This window comes from Pecten maximus, chromosome 3, assembly GCF_902652985.1.
Source record: "Pecten maximus chromosome 3, xPecMax1.1, whole genome shotgun sequence".
Classification (NCBI taxonomy): Eukaryota; Metazoa; Mollusca; class Bivalvia; order Pectinida; family Pectinidae; genus Pecten; species Pecten maximus.
The window spans coordinates 30323193-30337802 of record NC_047017.1 but is presented as its reverse complement, the minus strand read 5'-3'; the positions used below and the strand labels follow the sequence as shown (position 1 = coordinate 30337802).

General features: G+C 36.8%; 2 protein-coding genes across 3 annotated transcripts in view; both read left to right on the top strand.

Annotated features, from left to right (window-relative positions):
* LOC117323869 (polypeptide N-acetylgalactosaminyltransferase 2-like) overlaps window positions 1-9321 on the top strand; it is a 30309-nt gene extending 20988 nt beyond the window's left edge. For both annotated transcript variants that reach the window (XM_033879372.1, XM_033879373.1), the window contains 4 exons: window positions 541-624; window positions 1561-1687; window positions 3868-3987; window positions 4173-9321. In XM_033879372.1, the coding sequence (XP_033735263.1) occupies window positions 541-624; window positions 1561-1687; window positions 3868-3987; window positions 4173-4334 (493 nt within the window). In that variant the 3' untranslated portion in view covers window positions 4335-9321. The remainder of the gene's footprint in view (window positions 1-540; window positions 625-1560; window positions 1688-3867; window positions 3988-4172) is intronic.
* Window positions 9322-12872: 3551 nt separating this feature from the next.
* Window positions 12873-13475, top strand: LOC117322706 (bifunctional hemolysin/adenylate cyclase-like). The gene has a single exon (XM_033877646.1). It carries the CDS (start codon window positions 12873-12875, stop codon window positions 13473-13475), a length of 603 nt encoding a protein of 200 aa, XP_033733537.1.
* Window positions 13476-14610: the final 1135 nt, after the last annotated feature.

Sequence of the window (14610 nt, the reverse complement as noted above, 5' to 3'; positions counted from 1 at the left end):
ATAAGAAAACAATTCAATAATGAAACTAATTGATTAGGTTATGGAGGATACAAATATAATGATAATAATCTGAAAAAGTTATGTGGAAATTCGTAATGGGGTTTAACATAAAAATAGGATAAATAAAAAAAATAGCGTATGTTTGGCTGGCAACAACTCCCACTAGACACATGTCTGCTACAAGCATTCTTACAAAAAAAAATTGCCATTCGTTACTATGGTAACATCAACACATAAACACTTGATGCAAGTCTCTTGATTGCTTCGATTCATATTCATACAATTATATAAATTTTCATATTATATAACTTTATATTTCAATTTAAAAATCCTAATGGTATGAATTGTTGAATTAACATTCATCACATATTAAAGTGTAGACAATGACAAACATTTGATCTTTTGTTAATACCGTAATTGGTGGTATAGTGAGTCAATCTAATCCCCTCTGGTCAATTCTAGATTCAGATTGATCATTAGACATTTACAGGTGTACAGTATGTCAATATATTACAGGGTATGATTGCTTTTCCTTTTCAGCATCTCAGAGAGGTTGAAGCTGAGAGAAAACCTGCAATGTCATTCTTTCAAGTGGTTCCTGGAGAATGTTTACCCAGAGCTCAAGTAGGTCCTGCACTACCTAGTGTACTTGTTAAGAGGATTCCATACGCACATGCATGCACATGCACACACACACACACAAGCAAAGTATTCATTATACCTGCTGAAACAAAGTTTTCATCAAATCATTTTGAAACTTTGTAGATGTAGTCTTCACATACTGAAGTTGGTCTTATATTTTTGGTCCACCCATTTTGAAAGCAGCTATGCCCCTTTAGTTATTATTGTAGACTAAATAATATCTACACAACTCCTGCTTATCACTGTTTTTACCAAAACATTTTGAACCTTCACTGATGTAGTCAGCACACACTGATCCTGTGCACCTGCATTTACTTTTTATGATCTGTGCATTTTTGTAATGGTAGTTATGCCCCTTTTCCTTTGTTTGTAGACATGATTTTGTCCATACAACTCCTACAGTTTTTATGTAAACCATTTAAAACTTTGTTGATGAAGTCATTACAAACTAAAAGATGTGCTCCTGCATTTAATTGATTCAGCCATGAACAGAACAGAAATTGTTTGATGCATAGATGGAACTAGGTCGAGGAACAGTGGTTATAAGGCAGTTTGGAAACTGTAACTGTTGTGAATCAAATTTACTTACGTATGCAGATAAACTGGGGATCTTGATATGACAGTGAACATAATATAATGCTCTATATACTTCAGTTGAATTATGGTTATTTGACATAAGTTAATAATAATATCCTGTTAATTACTAGTAGTCAGATGTTAGATACTGGGACAGTAATCGATGGAAAGTAATGTTACTTTAAAATACCACTGAAGAGTTTATATTCTTATTCGTACTTGGTGCTGTATACCAAACCTATCTTAATTCAGTGTGATTGATTAAGTTTTCCATTATGAAATTAGGATTACTATACAGTAAAAGAAATCAAATTTCAGACGTTAAATGTGTGTATGTTACAGGGTACCAAACACCCAGGATGTGGCGTTTGGCTGTATCCAGCAGGATACCATGTGTGTCGACACGTTGGGCAATTTTGCTGATGGCACACTCGGTGTCTTCCCTTGTCACTTTGCTGGAGGAAACCAGGTAATTGTCTTTATTTCATGTCCCCTTGGTGTCTTACTATCAACATTCTCTGTAAATAGATCAGTTGTATAATTACAGAAAAAAAAGAGTTTTCTAGCCACATTGTACACCAGGCATGGCCATGCCACACTGAGGTTTCTTAATTACACCAGGCATGGCCATGCCACACTTAGGTTTCTTATTTACACCAGCTATGACCATGCCACTCTGAGGTTTCTTATTTACACCAGACATGGCCATGCCACACTGAGGTTTCTTATTTACACCAGACATGGCCATGCCACACTGAGGTTTCTTATTTACACCAGACATGGCCATGCCACACTGAGGTTTCTTAATTACACCAGGGATGGCCATGCCACACTGAGGTTTCTTATTTACACCAGTCATGGCCATGCCACACCGATGTTTCTTATTTACACCAGACATGGCCATGCCACACTGAGGTTTCTTAGTTACACCAGACATGGCCATGCCACACTGAGGTTTCTTATTTACACCAGACATGGCCATGCCACACTGAGGTTTCTTATTTACACCAGACATGGCCATGCCACACTGAGGTTTCTTAATTACACCAGACATGGCCATGCCACACTGAGGTTTCTTAGTTACACCAGGCATGGCCATGCCACACTTAGGTTTCTTATTTACACCAGCTATGGCCATGCCACTCTGAGGTTTCTTATTTACACCAGACATGGCCATGCCACACTGAGGTTTCTTATTTACACCAGACATGGCCATGCCACACTGAGGTTTCTTATTTACACCAGACATGGCCATGCCACACTGAGGTTTCTTAATTACACCAGGCATGGCCATGCCACACTGAGGTTTCTTATTTACACCAGACATGGCCATGCCACACTGAGGTTTCTTAATTACACCAGACATGGCCATGCCACACTGAGGTTTCTTAGTTACACCAGGCATGGCCATGCCACACTTAGGTTTCTTATTTACACCAGACATGGCCATGCCACACCGATGTTTCTTATTTACACCAGGCATGGCCATGCCACACTGAGGTTTCTTAGTTACACCAGACATGGCCATGCCACACTGAGGTTTCTTAATTACACCAGGCATGGCCATGTCACACTTAGGTTTCTTATTTACACCAGGCATGGCCATGCCACACCGATGTTTCTTATTTACACCAGGCATGGCCATGCCACACTGAGGTTTCTTAGTTACACCAGGCATGGCCATGTCACACTGAGGTTTCTTAGTTACACCAGGCATGGCCATGCCACACTGAGGTTTCTTATTTACACCAGACATGGCCATGCCATACTTAGGTTTCTTATTTACACCAGGCATGGCCATGCCACACTAAGGTTTCTTATTTACACCAGACATGGCCATGCCACACTGAGGTTTCTTATTTACACCAGACATGGCCATGCCGCACTGAGGTTTCTTAGTTACACCAGACATGGCCATGCCACACTGAGGTTTCTTAGTTACACCAGACATGGCCATGCCACACTGAGGTTTCTTATTTACACCAGACATGGCCATGCCACACTGAGGTTTCTTATTTACACCAGACATGGCCATGCCACACTTAGGTTTCTTATTTACACCAGACATGGCCATGCCACACTGAGGTTTCTTATTTACACCAGACTTGGCCATGCCACATTTAGATTTTGTAGTTACACCAGACATGGCCATGCCACACTGAGGTTTCTTAGTTACACCAGACATAGCCATGCCACACTCAGGTTTCTTATTTACACCAGACATGGCCATGCCACACTGAGATTTCTTATTTACACCAGACTTGGCCATGCCACATTTAGATTTTGTAGTTACACCAGACATGGCCATGTCACACTGAGGTTTCTTATTTACACCAGACATGGCCATGCCTAGCCCTTCTACCTCAGACACTGGGGCACTGGCTTGGCTATGATAAAAAAGGAAGTGTTGAAATATCAGCTTTTGTACTTACACTGTCTATGTAACAAATTTTCGAGGTATGACGGTTTACTCAGATTACCTATTGTTTCTAAGTTTGCATCAAGTCATTCTCAGAATTACAATAATGGACACTAATTATTTCATCATAAAAGATATGGGCCTTTGGTATTGTAGCTTTCTAACGGTGTATATATGCATTGTCTTTATCATTATACAATGCTAAAACTATATGGATTAAATGATTACAGGAATTTTCACTTGGCAAAGATGGAATGATCCGACATCTTGACCTCTGTTTGACCTTGACATCAACATCAGATGGCAATACCATCAAACTCTATCAGTGTCAGGAAAACAACAATTTACAGGTAAGTCAAAAATTTACTGAAGTTAATTGATAGAACAACCTCCTATAGCCAAGATAAACAATGAAACACTCCTCTCAATCAAATAATAACACTAGTCATTATCATGCAAACTTAAAAAACAAAATTTACAATTATAAGACAGGAGATTTGTTGTATGTTTATTTTTCAAAATTTATGTACTATAGGTGTGGATGCGGTTCAATGAAGATGCGATGCTGAAGAGTAAACACCTGGATCTATGTCTGGACAGTCGAGAAGTACAGACAAAGAGTAAGGGGCTCACTGCCAACAAGTGTGATACAGAATCCTCCTCACAGCGGTGGAGCTTCCAGGTTTCCAGGAACTGAGGACCAATGTCGCGGCAGTCTAAAGCTTTAAATGTGATAAGGTCTGCCAAAAAGTCAAATGAAATCCAAGTTGTATCAATTTTCCAGGTTTTGCCATAATTGTGTGTTACAGCTTTACTACATCTCAGGGTCCTGTGTTATATGTAGCTTGTCTGGTAAATCTCAAGTTATCTCCCCCTCACATACTATTGGTAAATGTCCAGTTGTCTCCCCCTTACATAGAATTGGTAAAGGTCTGGTTGTCTCCCCTAACAATACATTGGCAAATGTCCAGTTGTCTCCCCCTAACAATATATTGGCAAGTGTCCAGTTGTCTACCCTAACATAGAATTAGTAAATGTCCAGTTGTGTCCCCCTTACATAGCATAGGTAAATCTCCAGTTGCCCCCCCTCCCATATTGTAAATCTTCAGTTGTCCTCCCCTGATAAATCATAGGTAAATATCCAGTTGTCTCCCCTTTACAATTCATTGGAAAATGTCCAGTTGTCCATCCCCCTCCCCTTAGCATAAACAAATCTGTGGTTGTCTCCCCGTTACACATCATAGTTAGATCTCCAGTTGTCTCCCTGTCTCCTCCCTCACATAGCATAGATAGATCTACATAGGGAGATCTCTACTTGTCTTCCTCTTTCATTGCATCAAAAGATGACTTTGTAACTTCTCCTCCTCTCTATCAAATACAAAATCCATAGTAATTATGTGTATGGCACACTTATGCACATAACAAATACGAAACACAGGCAGAGTTTAGTACAAATCCGTATTTTTACCATGGCCAGTAGCAGTATTTATTGAGGAAGAACTACGAGATTTACCAGACACTGGTGTTTGTTCCATGTGATTTTAAAGCTGGACTTCAATCCCTGCTGTGCAGGAGTTTTGGGACGTATCAATGTTTGTAAAAGTGATATAGAATAAAATATATTATCCTACGGTCTAATGCTGCACCCATTGTGTAAATGATGCCATAATCAAGGTATTAGATAGTGGTTAACAGTTTCCATGGATTCAACAAAATGTGATTAAAGTGTGATTGGGAATACTGTATAAACGTTTCATTACTATAGGACACAAACAGTATTGGAATTAGCAATCAGTTGTGTTCCAGTTTGAAATATTATGTTGCTATAGGCTAAACTTCATTGTACAGCTATTTAGAAGATGCTCAATTTGCAAGGCATTGCCTAATGATTTGGAGAAAGGGGATACTACAATAAATAATTAGATCTGATGGCTAGTCGAGTAATTTAAGTTGTGTAGTAGTGCATTAGTAGAAAGAACACAGATATCTATTGATATATCTTGTGAGGAGGAATGGGCATTATCAGAGTGTGGTCTTTCATTGTATCGAATTCACATTAATGTTGAGTAACAAATCTAGGACCAATTTTATAATCATACATCCTGATCCCTCATATTCCATAATTAAGTTATTAATCACTTTGGAACCAAAAGGATTAATACATTTCCATTTTCTACACAACCTTGTAAACCATCATCAATTTTACAGTTGGTCACGCCAAACTGGCCGACTCGGTTATACCTGTGTGATGGAGGGTAAACAAATCATCATTACTGACATATCCCTATTCATTTTTATAAAACATTGCTCAGTATGTTTCTAGGAACTGGAGGCGTTTTAGTGATTGTATCAAACAGTTCATAAAAAAGTAGGTGATTGGCTATAGACGATCCATTATCAATCCTTTGGTCAAATTGTGTATTGGCGATCCATTATCAATCCTTTGGTCAAATTGTCTATTGGCGATCCATTATCAATCCTGTGGTCAAACTGAAGCCAGGACCAAGTGGCATGTTATAATTTTAGCTTGACAATCATAAATATATTTAGGTTGTTTGCTCGTTACTGCAGTTTGGCATTTACCATATAGTAATTATTAATGTTGGTTATCTATGATTAGTCAATACAGATGTGTTTATATCCCCATCCCTACAACGAACTTAAATGGTTATGCTGTCTGTTGATGGAAGTTTGTAGATTTTGTCAGGGGTTGAACATGTTTCAGTAATTTTTTTTTTTTTTTTTTTGAAATTTGGTTTTAATTTTTTTTATTGTGTATTCTTTTGATGCATTATAAAGGAAGACAACAATTTTATCTGCCCCCAGCATCAATGTATGTGTATTGTCATTGATGCATACAATTTTGAAGATTTTGAAGTGACTAACTCAGTATCAAACAAAAGAAAAGCAATGTACAAAAAACTTAATTTACTCCAAGATAAAAAACTGAAAAGAAGATTAGCAAGGAATTCAAACCATATTTAAGTGTTTTCATGTGAAAATTACCCGAGACCAAATGAATATTCTTTGTGCAACTCACACTTCATATTTCACAGATTTTATCTAGTAATTAGGATTGATTTCCATTTCGTTTTGGTTTTATTTGTATATATATCGGAGAATATCGTAAGAATTTTAATTTAGCTTCTGTTGAGTAAAAACCAATAACACAGATAACATATACCCTGTAAGTGCCCACTTATATAATTTTTGTTTGTTAGATATTATTAAAAATGTTGAAAAGAGACTTTCTGAAAATGAATTTCCTGATAGGAACATAACCTTTCACAAAAGAATTCATAAACAGTGTGTTTGGAGAGGAGGGGGAAATGTCATATCAAGGTCACGTACATGTTTGAAAGTCTAACTAATGCCCAATGTAAACCCAATGTTATACCTTGTGTCCTTAGCATTCCTAGTATTACCTCCCCTAGATGTTTAACTTTATATTAAGTTGTTTATTAATTATATAATTTATTTTCAGGATAGTTTTATTTTTACTTGAAAATAGATATGATTTAATTAGATTAACGAAATAGTATGTGTTGTTAAATCTAAACATATGTATGTTTTATTAGTAGTGGAGGTTGTTTGTGAATAATCAGCAGGCTGTGATGTTTATCAGCTGCTACTAGTAGATCACCAGTAGATAGATAACCTTTAAGATAATGGACATTTCAGTTCACTAATATATCATATTTAATCCCTATAATATATTAAAGCCAGCACAACACACATGAAGAGTAAAAAAAAAAAAATATTAGAAATGATAAAAGTATTGAAAATGTCAAGAATTTCTAATTATGAATGAAATGTATGAAAGGTTTTATCTTTAATATCAACGTATGGTTTAAAGAAAACAGAATACCAAACTTAATTGAATTATGATTTTTTGCTGACTTCTCAAGCTGTATTGACAGTAAGATAGAGTGTAACAGGTGCCCTGAGGGACCTAATGGTATGTAACATGGATTCCATGCCATTATGTGTCTTTGCCTTTTACTTGTATGCTTGATAAACATTCATCGCAGGGTAACTGTTTTGGTCCATAAAAGTTTCCATTGGATTTACTGAAATATCTTTGCTAAGGAACTTTCTTTCCATTCTGCAATGCTGAATATTGATGGACCTGGGGCCTGTTTGAAGCTTCAAATAAGAGTTAGCAATTATTTTGCACATTAGAATAAATTTAGCCCAAAGGTCAAACACAATATTATTCAGAGAAGCTATATCTCCAACAGACAGTAATTGTGATCATTGAAAAAACGAAAAAGCTAATATGTTTTATACCAAATGTTGCATACATTACGATATAAAGACATTAAACATTTGAGCTTCTAATTTGATGTTTTGAATTTAAATTGAATAAATAATAATTGCATTGCAAATAAAGTCTATTAAAGCCAGTCTCTATATTTTGTATTTAACTTTCGTTTTTATAAATATTGATCATTATGAGGATGCTGCTGTTATTTGTTGGTGTTAATTATACAGTATTATCATATGTAACCCTGTAGGTCTGTTACTTGTCATCACTAACTGGCTGTAATATTGTTTTACCTATTAAGAGAATGATTGATGCAGCAGTGAGTCATCTATGTGTTGCATGTTTACATGTTTATAGGTAAAGACGATTGTCTCCCTTGATTAAATTTTTACAATTCACTATAATATCAGCCTTATGCACCTTCTAAAACTGTTTTGTTCCACATATCATCAAATTTTGGGAGATTTGCATGATGTACACAATAACATGAATTTGGACATGTTTTTGTAAACTATAGGACTTGTGAGTGTTAATGTTATTAAACTGTATACCTGGACAAGTTAATTACAGGTAAGTTCTGTGGTGATAGTGAGTTTTGTCAATTTTACATATCTCTCTGTCATTGTACTTAACACCCACCTATGTACATTTTCTTATACACTATATCAAGAGTAAGACTGCTTTAACTACTGTTTTTAATTATTTTAGTGTGAGAGCTTTAATTTTGATTTGTATTTTTATAGTCTGTTATTTAACCAAAGTCTCTAAAGCTAATAAGGGTGATGGGAGAGTGTTGGTTCACCGGAAGTCACACGTGATCCGTCAGAAACTCTGGTGCCAGCACCAAAAGGGCACGGACCAAAAGATGCCCGTGGCTGTTATATATTGAGGATAAAGGACATAATATGGTTTATAGCTCTGTGAAAAGGATAGTTTTTGCAGTTATAGATGTAACACATTTCAAATTCTAGACCATTGTGATAGCATCAGTTTACTTTTTATTGTCTTGATGCAGCAGGTCGATGGTGCTGCACTCTATGTATTTCCAACCTCAAGCGCTGCTATTTTTAAGTCGTAATCTTTTATAGCAGGATACACATAGTGTAACTTTGTGTACCATTACACCATCCATGTATCAGACTAGCTTGTTGACCTTGTTACTGACGCCAGAAGCACAGATCTAAACAATAGGAATACATTTTATCATACTTCTCTATATGTGTGGCTTGTCCTGTTAGATGTGTGACTGTTGTATGGATGTGTTTTGCATGTTTTAACGCAGTATTTTTTTAAAACAAACTTGTCTCGTGAATTAAAATTAACGACTTAATCATTGTATGTGTTAAACTGAAGTTTATTTTGGTGGTAGTCTTCATGGAAACGTTTTTTCTTGACAATAAAATATGCTCAGTAACAAGCGGTCTTGTGTTTTTCGCCTTAAAATGCGTTTGTAACACACTTTTGTTACAAATACCATCTTAATCTATTAACTCTTCTCTGTAGATAAACATGGTGCTATATACTTTATTCCCGAAGTGTTGTGTATCTGCGCCTGTGAGTCCCGAGTCTGACAAAATGATGTATTGTGTATTGGTAATGTCGGTAATATTGCCTCCATTGGTACTCTTTAGCGATTAGGTTTCAAAGTTTACAAATCTGTCCTCGAATACAGAATGACCTCTCGTTGGATTTGACCTTTCATTGAGTCCGCTTCATATCACTTCCTGCTGCTTGTTCAGCAAAACTGCTGTTTCTGCTTCTAAAAGTGGCAACACAATGACATTTTATGAAACTGACTAGCAGCAATATAATGTTATTTTGAAACGTACTGAGCAACTTCTGAAAGATGTCCCAACAGACTAATACTATTCCATTTGTAACAAATGCACCACAGCCAATTGTATTTCAAATTATATAGTATCACAGGCGTTTGAAGTTCTGACTGCAAACTGAGATATAATACCATATAAAAAATAAGGGTATTTACTATAAAAAATATTTTTTATAGTAAATACCCTTATCTTTTATATGGTATTATATCTCAGTTTGCAGTCAGAACTTCAAACGCCTGTGATTGTATATTGACACGAATATAGAGGCAGCAATGCCCGCGTCCACTAATAGGCCTATTACATTAAATATATATATACGATATAAACATTTATTACATTTTTACCAGTGAAATATCTAAAATTATTCATTCTTTAAAAGTCATATTGTACTAGTGAAAAATATCACCTTCTTCTGATTTGACTAAGATAAAATACATACCGTCACGATTTGGCGTATATTTGTGAGACGTTGAAGGGACCGCAATGAATTCTGGGAGAGATTGAGCTGCCTCGGTATATTTTGTTATACAATGTAATAAACAGAATATCTAACAGTATCTTCAGTTATCCAATGACGCCTCGGTTTTTCTTTGATCTTTTGTTGGCGATATATTGCATACTATGTGATATTTCAAATATCACATATGTGATATCTGAAATATCACATGGCATTTCTGATTGGTCCATGCCTCAGTCTTGAGGCGGGGCCAATTTCAAATGTAGCGTGACAAATGATCGAACAAAGACAGGAAATGCATTTCAAACAAAATTTAATGAAATACGAGTGCCGTTTAAATTTTTTCTGTCTTCTTTCTTCACCTTGTATGCATGTACAGCCCTGCTGCGATGTACCGTTCTGTCCATAATGAGTTGTTCATAAAAACCTGATAAAACAGAATATAAAACCCTGTTCATATTTTATTAAGTAGAATATATATTTTTAACAGATCAGTAAAAAAACCGCATACATTACATGATACATATTATAAAATTTCAGTCATTTAAAAAAAATGGTTATACAGATTACGCCAAATGTAACAATATACTTTCGTTGCACAAAAATCTTACCATAAACAAAATAGTGATGAAAATGATAACAGGACGAGTGGCTAAAAATACCGATTAACCGATTCATCGATGTATTTAAATAATTTCACAGATTTTGAAAGGATTTTGTGACATTGTCAACGTCGAAATTTACGAAAAATATTTCATTTCACAATTTGTTCAAACGATATGATTTTAGACTTACCTGCTTGGTAAAGGGAAGTAGCGCAGGTCCTCTTTCCGGAGCGGTTTGTGTAATTTCCCTCGAATCCTGCAGTCTTTCACATGTTTTACACATTACCATTCAGTTTATTTACACCAATTGGTTGAGTTAATTCCTTGGTATCAAATAATCCAATGTCAGTAGCTACCGTGTCACTATCTTCCAGTTCATACTCATACTTGTCTACGGCCTGTGATAATGTTATATCGTCGAGGTCAGTGAACACATCGACATCAGTGATCAGTACCTGATCCGTCATGGTTGACAGTCTCACTAGAAATTAATGGGCTACTGTGACAGAAAACAAAACGTGTCAGAAATTGGCGGGAAACATATCACAGTGACAGGTTCTGATCAATTTTATAGCTCCACCCCTAGGCACGTGGGTGACAAAACCTCGGCTGTCATTGGATAAAACAGATACAAAATGGGTACTCGTGACGTATCGCATATATCACACTCGTGCTCGTGCTACGCACTCGTGTGATATATCCGATACATCACTCGTACCCATTATGTATCTATTACTAATACCAAGTATATTTGGTATTACTGAAGACACTGTTAGATATCCTCTATGTAATTCCGAATGCTGAATAATTCCTATGGCAGTCGGACTTATTTTTCACTTCAACTTTTCATGCACTTTCCATTAAATAGATTTAAATCGGACTTCAGGAAACCAGGATTCAACATTTGACACAAAACGGCAATATGAGGAGCCGAGTAAGCGGCAATATGAGGAGCCGAGTAGGCGGCAATATGAGGAGCCGAGTAAGCGGCAAAGCAAACAATGTTCCACCAAACCATAAAAATAAAGAGTAATCAGTTGTATTTTAACAAGAACGATAACTACGATGACATTAAGTTGATGCAGTATTTTGAGAAGTTCTGCTAATAGTTGTCTCCCTTCTAACAACAATACGTTTTCATTGATGTATGATACCGTGGCTATTATTGTCTTTATTAAAAGGATAGGTGCTGACAAAAATTTAGAGCGTGGTCTGATATTTGAGTGTAGTCAATTGATACAATTGTTCTGCCAAATACAAGTAAATAACTACGTGAAAACGCACCGTGATACATGTAATATCTAGATTTCGGTTAAACTTACCATGGAACTATCTAGATATCGCTAAAACGCACCGTGGAACTATCTAGATATCGGTAAAACGCACCGTTAAACTATATAGATATAAAAAAAACGTACCGTGACAGTATCTAGATATCGATAAAACTTACCGTGGAACTATCTAGATATCGCTAAAACGCACCGTGGAACTATCTAGATATCGGTAAAACGCACCGTTAAACTATATAGATATAAAAAACGTACCGTGACAGTATCTAGATATCGATAAAACTTACCGTGGAACTATCTGGATATCGCTAAAACGCACAGTGAATCTATCTAGATATCGGTCAAACGCACAGTGATATTATCTAGATATCGATAAAACGCACAGTGATATTATCTAGATATCGATAAAACGCACTGTGATATTATCTAGATGTCGATAACACGCACTGTGTAACTATCTAGATATCGGTCAAACGCACAGTGATATTATCTAGATATCGATAAAACGCACAGTGATATTATCTAGATATCGGTGATATGACGACTGACGTGATGTTTGGTGATATGACGACTGACGTGATGTTTGGTGATATGACGACTGACGTGATGTTTGGTGATATGACGACTGGCGTGATGTTTGGTGATATGACGACTGGCGTGATGTTTGGTGATATGACGACTGACGTGATGTTCGGTGATATGACGACTGACGTGATGTTTGGTGACATGATATGACGACTGACGTGATGTTTGGTGATATGACGACTGACGTGATGTTCGGTGATATGACGACTGGCGTGATGTTTGGTGATATGACGACTGACGTGATGTTCGGTGATATGACGACTGGCGTGATGTTCGGTGATATGACGACTGACGTGATGATCGTTGATATGACGACTGACGTGATGTTTGGTGATATGACGACTGACGTGATGTTCGGTGATATGACGACTGACGTGATGTTCGGTGATATGACGACTGACGTGATGTTTGGTGATATGACGACTGACGTGATGTTCGGTGATATGACGACTGGCGTGATGTTTGGTGATATGACGACTGACGTGATGTTCGGTGTTATGACGACTGACGTGATGTTCGGTGATTTGACGACTGACGTGATGTTTGGTGATATGACGACTGGCGTGATGTTCGGTGATATGACGACTGACGTGATGTTTGGTGATATGACGACTGACGTGATGTTCGGTGTTATGACGACTGACGTGATGTTCGGTGATATGACGACTGACGTGATGTTCGGTGATATGACGACTGACGTGATGTTCGGTGATATGACGACTGGCGTGATGTTCGGTGATATGACGACAGACATGGTGCCCGGTTCTGTTGTCGCCACCTTGGTTTTTGTTTTGAGGACATGACATAACTCGGGTTTAAATACAATGGAGAATCCTCGCATTAAAACTAAACCATTATTCTAACTTAAAATTTGACATGACAAGGGCAAGTACGAAAAAAAAAAAGATTGGTATACTGGACAAAATACAAGAAAATTATAACCAGCTGTTTCGGGAGGGTAAACGTCTTCTGCTTCGTCGTCCACACCCGCGATGTAAATCTAATCTGGGTTCAGTCGTCATCGACATGACACTTTGTGTTGTTACTTTTCTGTCAGTAAAAATCCACGTTCAATTTATTAATAGTATCTCAATAGTATCTCAATGGGCCTTCAGTCCTGACTTAACAACACTAAGAATGTTAGTAAGAAGTTGAAATAAAGTGTTAGTGCAGCGACATCTCGAGTCAGCAATAGAACTGTGTTTATAAGGATTGTAAGTTTATTGATCCTATATAATTAGCCGATATTTTCAAAGATTGCAATACTGAAGAATGATTGGCCTGAATTTCGTCTTTAGTGATAAATATATATCGTGTAGGTAGGGTTTGCCTTGTTATCCATTCACAAACAGGAAATGTAATAGTGTTTGCAGACAATGGTCAAGTAATAGATGCCTTATCTGCATGCACAACCGCTAATCTGTCTTAATCTTTTAGTGGGTTTTTGGAATCGGGATAAAGATTTGTGTTTTGTTTTCATCCGTATTTGAAGCTTCTAATTCATTAATGGATTCAACCCACTCTGACAATGAATCCTGTACGGCTTGTTTCACCCACCCTCCAACATATTCTTCGACAGAATCCATACCTGTCCTGGATTTCGTATTCTACTTGATGGATCTAGTATCTCCATAATTTGGACATTTCATTAAAACCTTCCTTAGTTGATCATTTTGGATGATACGGAGATCACAAGTAAATAAGTTGCCAACTAGACCTAGATTAACTGAGAAGTAGACAAACTGACCTAGATATACTGAGAAGTTGACAAACTGACCTAGATATACTGAGTAGTATACCAATTGACCTAGATGTACTGAGTAGTATACCAGTTGACCTAGATGTACTGAGTATTATACCAACTGACCTAGATGTACTGAGTATTATACCAATTGACATAGATGTACTGAGTAGCATACCAATTTACCTAGATATACT